Consider the following 11357-nt stretch of genomic DNA (forward strand, 5'->3'; position numbering starts at 1 on the left):
CCTGTATGATGGCTGTGGGAAGAAACAAAAGCCCCCTGCAGGTCCCTGCCTGTGGTGGAGACCTTTCATTTTCCTTCTGCTGTGGTTTCCTGCGCAGCCTCTTGTTGAGTTTTGCCTTTCTCCGTAGCCCTTTCCTCGATGGCCCTTTGAACGGAGGGGAACTATGAAAATATTTCTAGGGGCTTGCAGAGCTTGGAGGAGAGTCTGACCTTTGGCCCACTGCTGGCTGCGGAGGCCACCGCTGCCCCGCTTGGGGCGTCTCGGAGCACTGCAGAGGCAAGGGTGTGGTCCTGCCTCAGCCAGAGACAGTGTCACCAAACCCTTGTCAGTCAGAGACCCCCACAATAGGGTCCTTCTGCCCAATGTTGCTCACAGCAGGAGAAACAGACCGTATTCAGTAAAGCAGAGCAGAAACTTCATTCTTCGATTGAGGCACAGAGAAGGGCAAGCTTATGCTCTAAAGACAACTTCTCTCGGACTTGAAGATATTAGGAGAGTCTTAAAGGGTTGGTGGCGGGTAGGTGGGTTCAGGGGTGAGGATTTCTGAGAAAAGTTGTGGAGAGAGCTAGGAATTGCAGGGGAGTAGATAGAGCTTCTAAACAGGCTGGGAACATGCCTGGCCATACGTCACGTCTCATTCCTGTTAAGTCTCCACGCTGGGCATGATTTTTAGCATGCTAATGGAGGGGAGCTTGTCAAAAGGCCGCTCAGGAAGGGGTTGCCAGTGCCATCTTGGATCCTTCCGGTGCAGACCAGTTTCTTAGCTGTGGTCTTGGGCTTTTTATCTGGTTCTTTCCTGCAGGCTTAGTTCCTCCTGGAATTTCCACCCTTCCCTGACTTGTTCCGTCAGCTCTTATTAGGGGATATGTTGGAGAATAAGAGAAAACAAGAAAGGCCAGCTCAGATCCTGATGGTACAGCAGCCCACAGCCTCAGCTAGGAGTCCCAGCCCCAACCTCCTCACCATCACAGCCACTACCATCTGCCCAGCAGCAGCAGCAGTGGCTGTACCACCACCACCGTTATTATTTCTACAGCCATAACCACAACCGCCATCACCACTACCTTCACCAGCAGCCTCACTAGTACCTGCAGCATGGAGCCTAGCTGCCCCAACGCCCAGCCGAATCAGCTGAAACATGAGCAGAAACACGCCCTGTAGCAGCACCAGGAAACACCAAAGAAGAATACAAGCTGTGGTAAACCAAATGGAAATGCTGGAGAAAGAGAAATATCTTTAAAGAAGCTGGGTTCTGATGAAGCTACCAACCCTATTGCCAGGGTCCTCAGTGGTGACCAGCAAGTTGTAGACACTAATCTGAATCAGACGGTAAAAACCAGCACCTTTTGGAAAGCAGGAATTAAAACCAGGAATTTTATTCAGAAAAGCAGTATAGACAAAAAGAATGGAAAGACTTATGAAAGTAAATCTGAAGAGAACCCCTCTGTAGATAAGAGTGATCTTGTAGTAATTCCAAATGGTGTTGTAACAAATAATTCTGGCTGTATGACTAATGGTTATATGGGCAAAGGAACAGATAATGGTGGCAGTGGATCTGAGAGTGGATATACCATTCCTAACAAAAGGAAAGCTAGGCACAATAGTGCCAAGGATTGTGAAAAACTTAATTTACTAGAGGCCCAGTGCACAAAATTCTGCATGGGTAGGGTCCCTAGGCCTGGCTGGTGATCAGGGCCAATAGGGGCCTTCCAGCTGCCATCCGGGGCCTTCCTTCATTCTGCGCCACCCCCTGCTGGTCAGCGCACGTCATAGCGAGCGATTGAACTCCCAGTTAAACCCTTGAGGGGACACTTTGCATATTAGGCTTTTATATATATAGACTAGAGACCTGGTGCACAAAAATCTGTGCACTTGGGGGGTCCCTCAGCCCGGCCTGTGCCCTCTCGCAGTCTGGGACCACTCGGGGGATGTCCACCTGCTGGCTTAGGCCCGCTTTCTGGGGGATCGGGCCTAAACTGGCAGTCAGACATCCCTCTGGCAGCCCTGGAGCCCTCGGAGGATGTCCACTTGCTAGCAGGGAGCAGGCCTAAGCTGCAGTCGGACATCCTTAGCGCTGCTGAGGAGGCGGGAGAGACTCCCACCACCACCGCTGTGCTGGCAGCCATCAGCCTGGCTTGTGGCTGAGCAGAGCTCCCCCTGTGGGAGTGCACTGACCACCAGGGGGCAGCTCCTGCATTGAGCGTCTGCCCCCTGGTGGTCAGTGTGTGTCATAGTGACCAGTCATTCCCAGTCATTCTGCTGTTAGGGTCAATTTGCATATTACCCTTTTATTATATAGGATTAGTATAGGACAAAATAATGCAACAAGAGACCAGTGTCTCAACCTTAAAATAGGGACTTGAAACTCTCAATCCTGACTACGGTGAGCAGAGGGAAATCGAGTAGATGGTTTGAAGCCCATCTTAAAATATGAAACTGGGCCTGGAGGAACAAGTCGAGGAAAACCTGCTGTGGATGATATGTTGCAGAAAGACTGATATTAAACCTGGTGTGAGCAGAAAAAGTTTGGTGATTGGCTCAGAGGAAAGCGTGCTTCTGCTGTTGCCTCCAAAGAGGCCTCTTGGGCCCTATGTAAACCTCCCCCAGTTTTTCCGGTGAACAACAGCAGTGCTAAAATAGTGCCTAAAATAAGTTATGCAAGTAACATTAAGGAAAACCTCAACAAAACTGTACAGAACTCTTCTGTGTCACCACCTTCATCTTCATCCTCTTCGTCATCTACTAGGAAAACTCAGACCCTGTCTTTAAGTTGGTTATCCCAGGTCCCTGTGTCAGCGCTGAAATCTGTTACTTCGGCCAGTTTTTCAAATAGCTCTGTTTTAGCAGGGACTGATGAGGCGTGTATTCTCCAGGGCTTCAGCCACGGCTAACTACTGTTGCTAATATGCTAACACCCATCTCTCCGGGGACTGATTCGGTTTCTCAAGACACGAGTCTAATTTCAGCAGCTGTTGAACAAATTAAGTCTAGCCTTTTTACTTCCCCTTCAAATATGCAAACTGTGCTGTTGAGCACAGCACACGTGGGCCTACCCTCTCAGACAGACCAGCGTAACCTGAGGGATAGCTTCCAGAATCAGTGGGGTTTATCACTTATACATGAGCCCAGTGCTGGCCCTGAGACTGTTACTGGGAAGTCATCAGATCATAAGGGATAGAGGTGAGATTTCAAGGGGAATGTCCTCCACTTTGGTTTCATGGGGTGCTGCAATAATCCCCTCAGGAACTGAGCATCCTGAGTTTTTCCAAGGCTTCCGAGCTGGAAAAGTGGACTAGTCCTCAAGTCTGGGTAGCATTCTAAAATCTGGGACCACTAGTGAGTGTGGAGCCTAATCCTTGGAACCCAGTCATATAGATGAGTATGGGAAACAGAGTTTATTCTTGTATTATCATTTATTGAAATATTTTCCATACCAACAACTATAAACCTACTTTTGCCTCACCCTGTATGTATGCATGTGTATGTGCATGTGTATGTGTATGTATATGCACACTGCTGCTTTTCTCCCATTTCCTGCTCTACTCCAGAAAAGTAGGAAGTCTATGGACTACCATAGACTCTGATTGGGCTGGTTTAGGTCATGTGCTAACCCCTAAACCAATCAGTTTGTTCAGGGAGCTGCAGGGTTCTGATTGGCAGGCTGAGCCTCACAATAAGCCTGGGAGTGGAGGGTGGGGTCATGTGTGGGAGGGAAGAGGTGTGGGCGAGTGGGCCCCTAGCATAGTCTCCATCCCACTGCACCCATTTAGCACTTAGCATGAAGAGAAATGGGGTGCTCTCACTACCCACCAACACTGCTTCGGGGCTGCGTGGAGGGTGACTGCCTTACCTTCCCTTCTGACTCACTGTGGGTTTACAGAGTTGGGGGTCTGCTGCATGAGTTTGGGTTGGGACCTTGCCTGGCAAGAGCCTTCCTTGATGCCATGGACTGTGTTGATGAAAAAGACGGGGCCTTGCATTTTTCCACTGTCTTACTTATGAAATCTCTATGTTGGAGGTGAATGTTTTAAGAAGTCTCAAGGATATGATGATTTAGGCTTTGGATGCTTACAGTCTTTGAGAATCCATGCCCTACATGGACACAAGGACAGTCATTTTACCACAGCAGTGTGATAATGAATCTTTGTCAATACCTGTCTACAAAGTTAAAAACATTATTTTCTAAAAACAACCTCACCATGCAATAAGTATTTGATTGTCTGCTATCCTCTAGGCACTGGCTGTGCGTGTATACAGTACTTGCAGAATTATTCCACTCCACATTTTCTGAGTTTTGGGCCTCCTTCATCTCTGATGGCCTTCTTTTCTCTGTGCCACAGGGAACTGTTGGAGACCACGTGCCGCCTGGCCAACACATTGAAGAGGCATGGAGTTCGTCGAGGGGACCGTGTGGCCATCTACATGCCTGTGTCCCCACAGGTTGTGGCTGCAATGCTTGCCTGTGCCAGGATTGGGGCTGTCCACAATGTCGTCTTTGCTGGCTTCAGTGCACAGTCCTTGGCTGGGAGGATCAATGATGGTAAGCATGTGACAGGCGGAGGGAGCTAAGGAGGAGCCCAGAGCCCCCTGGTCCTTGTTCCTTGGACTTAGAGACAGACATTAATAAAAGTCACACAGTTGACAGACACTACCACTCAATGAGCATTTGTTCTATGAGCTGAGATTCAAGTGTGATGGATTTAACCAGGTGAGGAAGGGAGGGAAGATTCTAGGTGGAGGGAACAGCATAGGTACCAGCTGAGTGGTGAGAGGAGTACGGTGTGCCCGAGGACCTGGAGTAGGCTGGTGCCACTCCAGAGGAGAACTGATGAGGCTGGGGATGTACAGGTGAGGTCTCAGAGGTCAATAGTTGGAAGTCTTCCAATGTGAAGTATGATGAGGGACCATCTCTGGAGGCCTAGAGTCAGGTATGGAAGCTTGTGATCTATCTTTAAGGCTTTAGTCTGCAGGTGGGTCAGAATTTCCAGAACAATAGCATCTCCTTCCTTTTTTTTAATGTCAGAGTCCAGTGTTTGCATGGTGCCCCATGTCCATGCAGTCTGAACCCTGCTCCAGTGAGATTCTAGAGAGAGTCCTTGAGCTGGCTCCCCAAGGACGGTGCCAAGTTCTGGGGGCCATTGGAGTTCTTACATTTTCAGAACCATTTTAGGATCAACATTTTCATTTCTGCCTTCTCTACGTCACCCAGACTTCACTGCACATGCGCCCATCTTCCCCTTTGTTGGACCCCTTCCCCCCGTAATCTGCAGGGAATGGACTGGTGAGCATGTGGACTGGGGAGTGTAAAGTTGCAGCTCCCTAGTGAAGATGACCATGCTTACAATGTCTGGCCTCCATGTTGCTTTCTTTCTATTTTAATTTTAGCTAGCTAATTACGACAATAACACCCTGACACCTTGATTTTGGCCTTGAGACTCTTAGGACAGAACCCTGTGGAGCTCACCTGGACTGTAGAACTGTGAGCTAAAAAATTAGTGTTTGTGCCACAAAATTTATAGTAATTGGCTATGGGAACCATAGAACATTAATACAGATGCTGATACCTGCTCAAAACCCAGGAAGGTAAATTGAATCCTCTCAAAGCGTCAGGCTGATCCTGCCTGAGCCCCAGTGCTGTGCACTCACCCTGTACCTGCTGCCCAGCTATGGGGAACCACAAGGCGATATGTGCTCCCCACGCACCTCCTAGGGACCAAACCTGTGCACACAGGCTCCTGCCCTGGACAACTAACTACCCAAGTAGAGGCTTTGGACAAATGAGGTCCAGGAGTGAGGCATGGGCCGTGGAAGGCTGGGGAGGAGCTAAAACCACATTACAGGATTGTTTAGCATGTTGGATGGGGCAGGCCCCTGTTTTCTCTTGAGGGGAATGAGGGAGCGCTTATTTGAGAAGGAGCTATTTGAACCTTCTGGGTCATCTCCCTTCTTTTCCTGAAGGGAGCTCACCTGGACCAGTCCCAGTTTTGGGGGATGTAGGCCTGGAGAGTCTCTGACAGGTTCTATCCAACAGAATTTGTTTATACAAGGTGATTGATTGTGAAGGTCCGAGGAGGAGCGATGAGTCAGGATCTCTGATCCCCGGATAGACCCTGCTGAGTCATCCAGCTGCAAAGGCCTGTGTAGAGAATTCTCAGGTAGCCCTCACGGCTATGTCATTTCTAGGGCTCTTGGGAGGAAGAAAGAATGTGGATATATTGCTTGAAATTGCTTTTCAGACTGAAAAGCTGAGGGAGATTGGTGCCTTAGTCAGGGCTCCCCTGGAAGCAGACCCTGAGATGAGAGTTCAAGTTCATTTAGGAAGTGGTCCCGTGAAGTGCTACAGGGCAGTGGGAGTGAGGCTTGGAAGAGGAATCAAATACGAGCAACTTTCACAGTGGATGCCCAGAGCTCAGTCCCACAGGGAAACCTTGTAATTTGATGCAACCACATGTGTCAGGATAACCCCTCTACCCAGGGACGAGGGAGTTGGGTATTTATATTCCGGTTTTTGAGAGTCACTTGTTGAGGGCTGCTGGAGTCGGGGTTCTGCCTGTGGCTCCCAAAGAAGCCCTTGGTGCAGAGTGACTAAAAGGTTAAAGTGATGTGCCTATAGGGGCCCCACCAGCCTATACTGGATGGTTGTTCCAGGTTCTTCCTTGGGGAAGTAAAAACCCACTGTAACTTGATTCCTCCAGGTCCTCCAAGTTAAGGGTGCAGTGTGAGGTTCATTTCTTTGTGGTCCTGAGGCCTGGTTGTGTTTGTACATGATTACCTGCTCTGCCCCCTCTCCCCCTCCAGGTTAACAATGGAAGCTCTGGTTAGTCTGGCATTGCCGCTGACCTGGCTGGGTCATTGAAGGGCACTAGTAAGCCTGGAGGGCCTTCCCTGAAGGTGAGGGCAGGGGCCAGCAACTCCTGGCATTCACCTGGGGTGTGGTCTCTGAGATAGTGCACAGGACATATTGGGGCTCGCTCTCTGGCTGCCCAGCTTTCTTAGTCTCTGCTCCTAGTGGCTGTGGCTGGGGGTGATGTGACGGCCTCTCGTCTAGGAAAGCTGCCGGGCAGGTAGAAGGACGGGTGGAAGGCTGGGAGAGTTCAGCTTCAAAGTTACTTGTCTCCACTGACTTCCTGCTCCTCCTCAGAGCTGGGAAAAGGCCCGGAGCATCTATATTCTGCACAAAGATTGCAGAGAAGGCACACCCTTCACTGTGTTGCTGACTCATTTACTCAATATTGGACTTTATCACCCTCCTGTGCCTGGAATGTGTGTCTGCCGGTCTGGGCTGTGAGGGTCAAAAGTGGAGAGGAAACTGATCAGAAATGTCTGTTGTCTCTGTCAGCAAAGTGCAAGGTGGTTATCACTGTCAACCAAGGACTGAGGGGAGGACGCGTGTTGGAGCTGAAGAAGATAGTGGATGAAGCCGTGAAGCACTGCCCAACAGTCCAGCATGTCCTGGTGGCTCACAGGACGGAAAACAAGGTCCCCATGGGGAAGCTGGATGTCCCCCTGGAGGAGGTGGGTCCGCCTCGCTTCGTACAGTTCGATGAGGAGAGGTTGTTGTTGGGTTATCTGGGTCTGAGTCTGGTCAGATTGTAGTTTTGAATCTGGGTCCCCCTGAGATGTTCCGGGCGGTATTTGATGGGCTTACATCTGGTTGGGAAGATGGAACTCCAACACTACAAACAGTGAAACAGTTGATGTAACAGAAATGATTGGATTCATCCTTTTATTTTGCGTCTTCTCTGTATCTGGGATGGAGCTAGGTTAGGGAAGATGAGCTCGGATCCCGTCCGCGGAGTCTCACAGCAGCGGGGAGAGGTGTTCCCAGGGGCGCTGGATGGCGGGAGAGGCTAACTGCCCTGGGCGGGGCTGTTTTGTCTCCCCCTTACAGGCCATGGCCAAGGAGGACACTGTGTGTGCCCCAGAGAGTATGGGCAGCGAGGACATGCTCTTCCTGCTGTACACGTCCGGGAGCACCGGGAAGCCCAAGGGGCTGGTGCACACCCAGGCGGGCTACCTGCTGTTTGCCGCCCTGACGCACAAGGTACGGCCTTGGTGGTGGGCAGAACATGGGTGGTGCTCACCTCCCTGGTGGGATAGGGCAGGAGGCCAGGTGGGGCTGGGTGTAAAGCCGTGCCCGGGGGTGTGAGGGGCTCACGTGTTCCCGCAGTGAGCGTGCTTGTGAGCAGGGCTGCTGCGAGTTGCGGCACTGGCCCAGTGGAGTGGGTTGGAAGGGGGGCCATGCTCTTGTTTTTGCTGAAAGAGTCCAGGCCCCAAACCTGGACTCACTGCTGGTGTTTAGCCCTTTGGACCTGTGCCTGTGTCGCCCATTGGCCTGAACACCTGCAGGAATCGGGCCCTCGCCAGCTCTGACGTGCTCGCTGGTGGGGCCACATTCTGATGCTCAGGCCCAAGACACTTTGGCCTGCCTGGGCCCCTTCCTCTATTAAATAAATGTCCAGTATATAATATATACTATTATATTTTAAAACTTCTTTTAAACTTAAAAGATCATATTTTTCTCCTGATTTTAAGGGAAAATAAAACATTTCCATGAGCCCCTAAAACTATCGTGACCTCTAGACCCTGCCCATTGGGACCATATTTTAAAAGTAAAAAATTCACTTTGGTAAAGAAACTTAAATTGAGGACAGTATGTGGAAATTATAATATTACAGTAAGCCATCTTGAGGGATTATAAAGCAAACTCTATGACAGGTTTTGTTATTCCAATCAATCAGTGTAGAAATCAGTACTCATGTTAGTGTTGGTGGAGGATTGCAGTTTGACATGGCATCCTTGGTTGCCTTGGGAAGCGGCTGACATTTCCAGGTGGAATTAGGTTTCGATATACCATCTGTGGACCAGACTTTCTCTGTCGCAGAACCAAAACTCAGCTCCATCAGGTGCCAGCAGCAAAGGGAAGTGTCTGGCCAGGCCACTAGAAAGCCCAGGCCCATCCAGTCAGGGCTTGGACACTGTCCTGGGTCGTGGTATCTTCCCTGCCTCAGCCCTCTTCTAGGTCCATGAAGTTCCCAAACAGGCTATCAACTTGGCTTCCCCAGGGGCCAGAGGGAGCCTCCACGATCCCAGTCATTGTGGTCAGGGTGGGGGTGGGGATGGGGGTGAAATATGCTGATTGGCCAGGCTGGGTCATGTGGGAGGTGAACTTACTGAATGAGAGTGGATGAGGAGCAGGTGCTGGGCTGCATGCACACGGCCTCCGCGTGGCAATGTCCAGGTCCCACTGGTGGCCACTCACACCAACCGTAAGGATATGAAAGTGAGGCGGAAAGACAGATGTGGGACAGAACCAGGCTGAGCATATAGTGTGTTACACTTAATACAAACACTTATTAAAATAGTGGCCTCTGGCTGCTGGGTGACCTTGAGCATGTCACAGAACCTTTCTAGACCTTCATGTGCTCATCTGAAAAACCCCGCCCTTTCTCAGTTCTTGGTAAGAACTGAGGGAAGTTATATCATGTAAGCAAAAATACTTTGGAAAATATAAATAAACACTGAGACAGAATACCAAGAAAGTCACAGAATGAATCAAATTGTTTCCATCAATTTATAAAAAAAAATTAATATTAGGGAAGCTAAAGTGAGAGATTCATTATTTTATTTTATTTTATTTTTTTGCATTTTTAAGGTGTTTTGCATTTCCAGGAAACTACCTACATGAACAAAAGAAGTGTGGGGATATAGGGACAAGCACCATCTTCTGAATTTTTTTTTCAATACAATGAGATTTTGGGGGAAGTATTAGTAATAGAACCTTTGAGCCGTCTGTAGATAAGAGTGTGTGTGTGTGTGTGTGTGTGTGTGCATGTGTCTATGTATGTGTGCACCTGTGTTTGTGTGCACATGCAGAGGATATTAGGGCAGTTGGTTTCTTCAGGGAAAAGGACATTTGACTCTGAAGGGATGATGAGAATGTGAACTGATTTGGGGAGTGTAAAGTCTTAGAAGCTGATGATGCTTGAGGCATTTCTGGCCTTTTATACTTTAACTAGTAGCTCTGCACACGAGTCCGTGCGCCAGTAGCTCACTGCTGCTCTCCAGTAGCTCTCTGCCCACTGCCCCGCCCTCCTGTAGCTCCCCCCACCCTCCTTCTCCCGCCTCCCCTCATAGCTTGCTGCCCTGCCCCCTCCTGTAGCTCACTGTCCCGTCCTCCTGATGATCCGTAATCCGGTCGTTATGTGGTCGGTCATTATGCTTCAAGGCGTAATGACCATTTGCATATTATATCTTTATTATATAGGATTTTTTTTGCAGTTTTTAAGGGTTTCAAAAATTGTGGCATAACTTGCCCTGGCCAGGTAGCTCAGTTGGTTATACTGTCATCCCGATACACCAAGGTTGTGGGTTCAATCCCAAGGTTATGGGTTCGATTTCCAGTCAAGGCATATACAAGAATCCATCAATAAATGCATAAATAAGTGGAACAAGTCAATGTTTCTCTCCCCCCCTTCCTCTCTCTCCCTAAAATAAACGAATTAAAAAAAAACTACATGTATAAAAAATAATTTTTTAAATTGTGGTATAACAATGCAGAAAGATGCCTTTATACATACCACTCGATAAAGTGTTCCCTGTGAGTACACACAAGCACGGGGCATCTTCAGCCCCTGCAAGGCCCTGCCTCGCCCCTCACATGCAGTCCCCCGGCAAGACCAGCGCTAGTGTGACCTCTGCAGGCAGATTGGCTTTGTCAAGCTGGGGCTTGCACCATGTGCACTCTGAGGGCTGGCCTCTTTCACTGTCCTCTGCCAGAGTCAGCGTGTTGTTGCTTGTACCAGTAACTCTGTCTTTTCACGTACCCCTCTGCTCTCTGTGGCCAATGGAGCGGCTACATTGTAGTTATAGAACACGTGGGTCACGGGCTCTGACAGCCTCTCCTGTTTCTGCAGCATGTGTTTGACTACCGGCCGGGAGACATCTTCGGCTGCATGGCCGACATTGGCTGGATCACTGGGCACAGCTACGTGTTATATGGGCCCCTCTGCAATGGAGCGACCAGTGTCCTTTTTGAGAGCACTCCAGTTTACCCTGATCCTGGTGAGGACTGGGAACCCAAATCGGGTCCCTGGGAGGGAGCGCCCTGGGAGACACAGGCGGCGGCCTGTTCGCCGTATTCCAGGGGAAGCACCAGCCACCACTTTAGAGACCATTTAAGTGCAACTGAACACGAGTTCTACATGAAGGCTACATGGCTGATTTTTAAATTCACAGAAACATATTTTTAACTGATTCCTCACTATATCGTATGGGGTACACTATGGGGGTGGAGCTGTCCAGAGCCAGGTGGGGGCTTTTTACAAATGGGCCAGCCTGCGGGTGGGGGGGGGGGG

The 11357-nt window shown here is 49.6% G+C and overlaps 1 protein-coding gene and 1 pseudogene across 1 annotated transcript in view; both read left to right on the forward strand.

Moving 5' to 3' along the window:
• Nucleotides 1-3617, forward strand: part of LOC102245310 — a 3946-nt pseudogene extending 329 nt beyond the window's left edge.
• The window catches only part of ACSS1 (acyl-CoA synthetase short-chain family member 1), a 47711-nt gene that overhangs the window by 21426 nt on the left and 14928 nt on the right, over nt 1-11357 (forward strand). The window contains exons 4-7 of the mRNA XM_005866216.2: nt 4341-4540; nt 7340-7515; nt 7892-8044; nt 10917-11064. Of these exons, the coding sequence (XP_005866278.2) occupies nt 4341-4540; nt 7340-7515; nt 7892-8044; nt 10917-11064 (677 nt within the window). The remainder of the gene's footprint in view (nt 1-4340; nt 4541-7339; nt 7516-7891; nt 8045-10916; nt 11065-11357) is intronic.

Source organism: Myotis brandtii, unplaced genomic scaffold (genome assembly GCF_000412655.1).
Source record: "Myotis brandtii unplaced genomic scaffold, ASM41265v1 scaffold225, whole genome shotgun sequence".
Taxonomy (NCBI): Eukaryota; Metazoa; Chordata; class Mammalia; order Chiroptera; family Vespertilionidae; genus Myotis; species Myotis brandtii.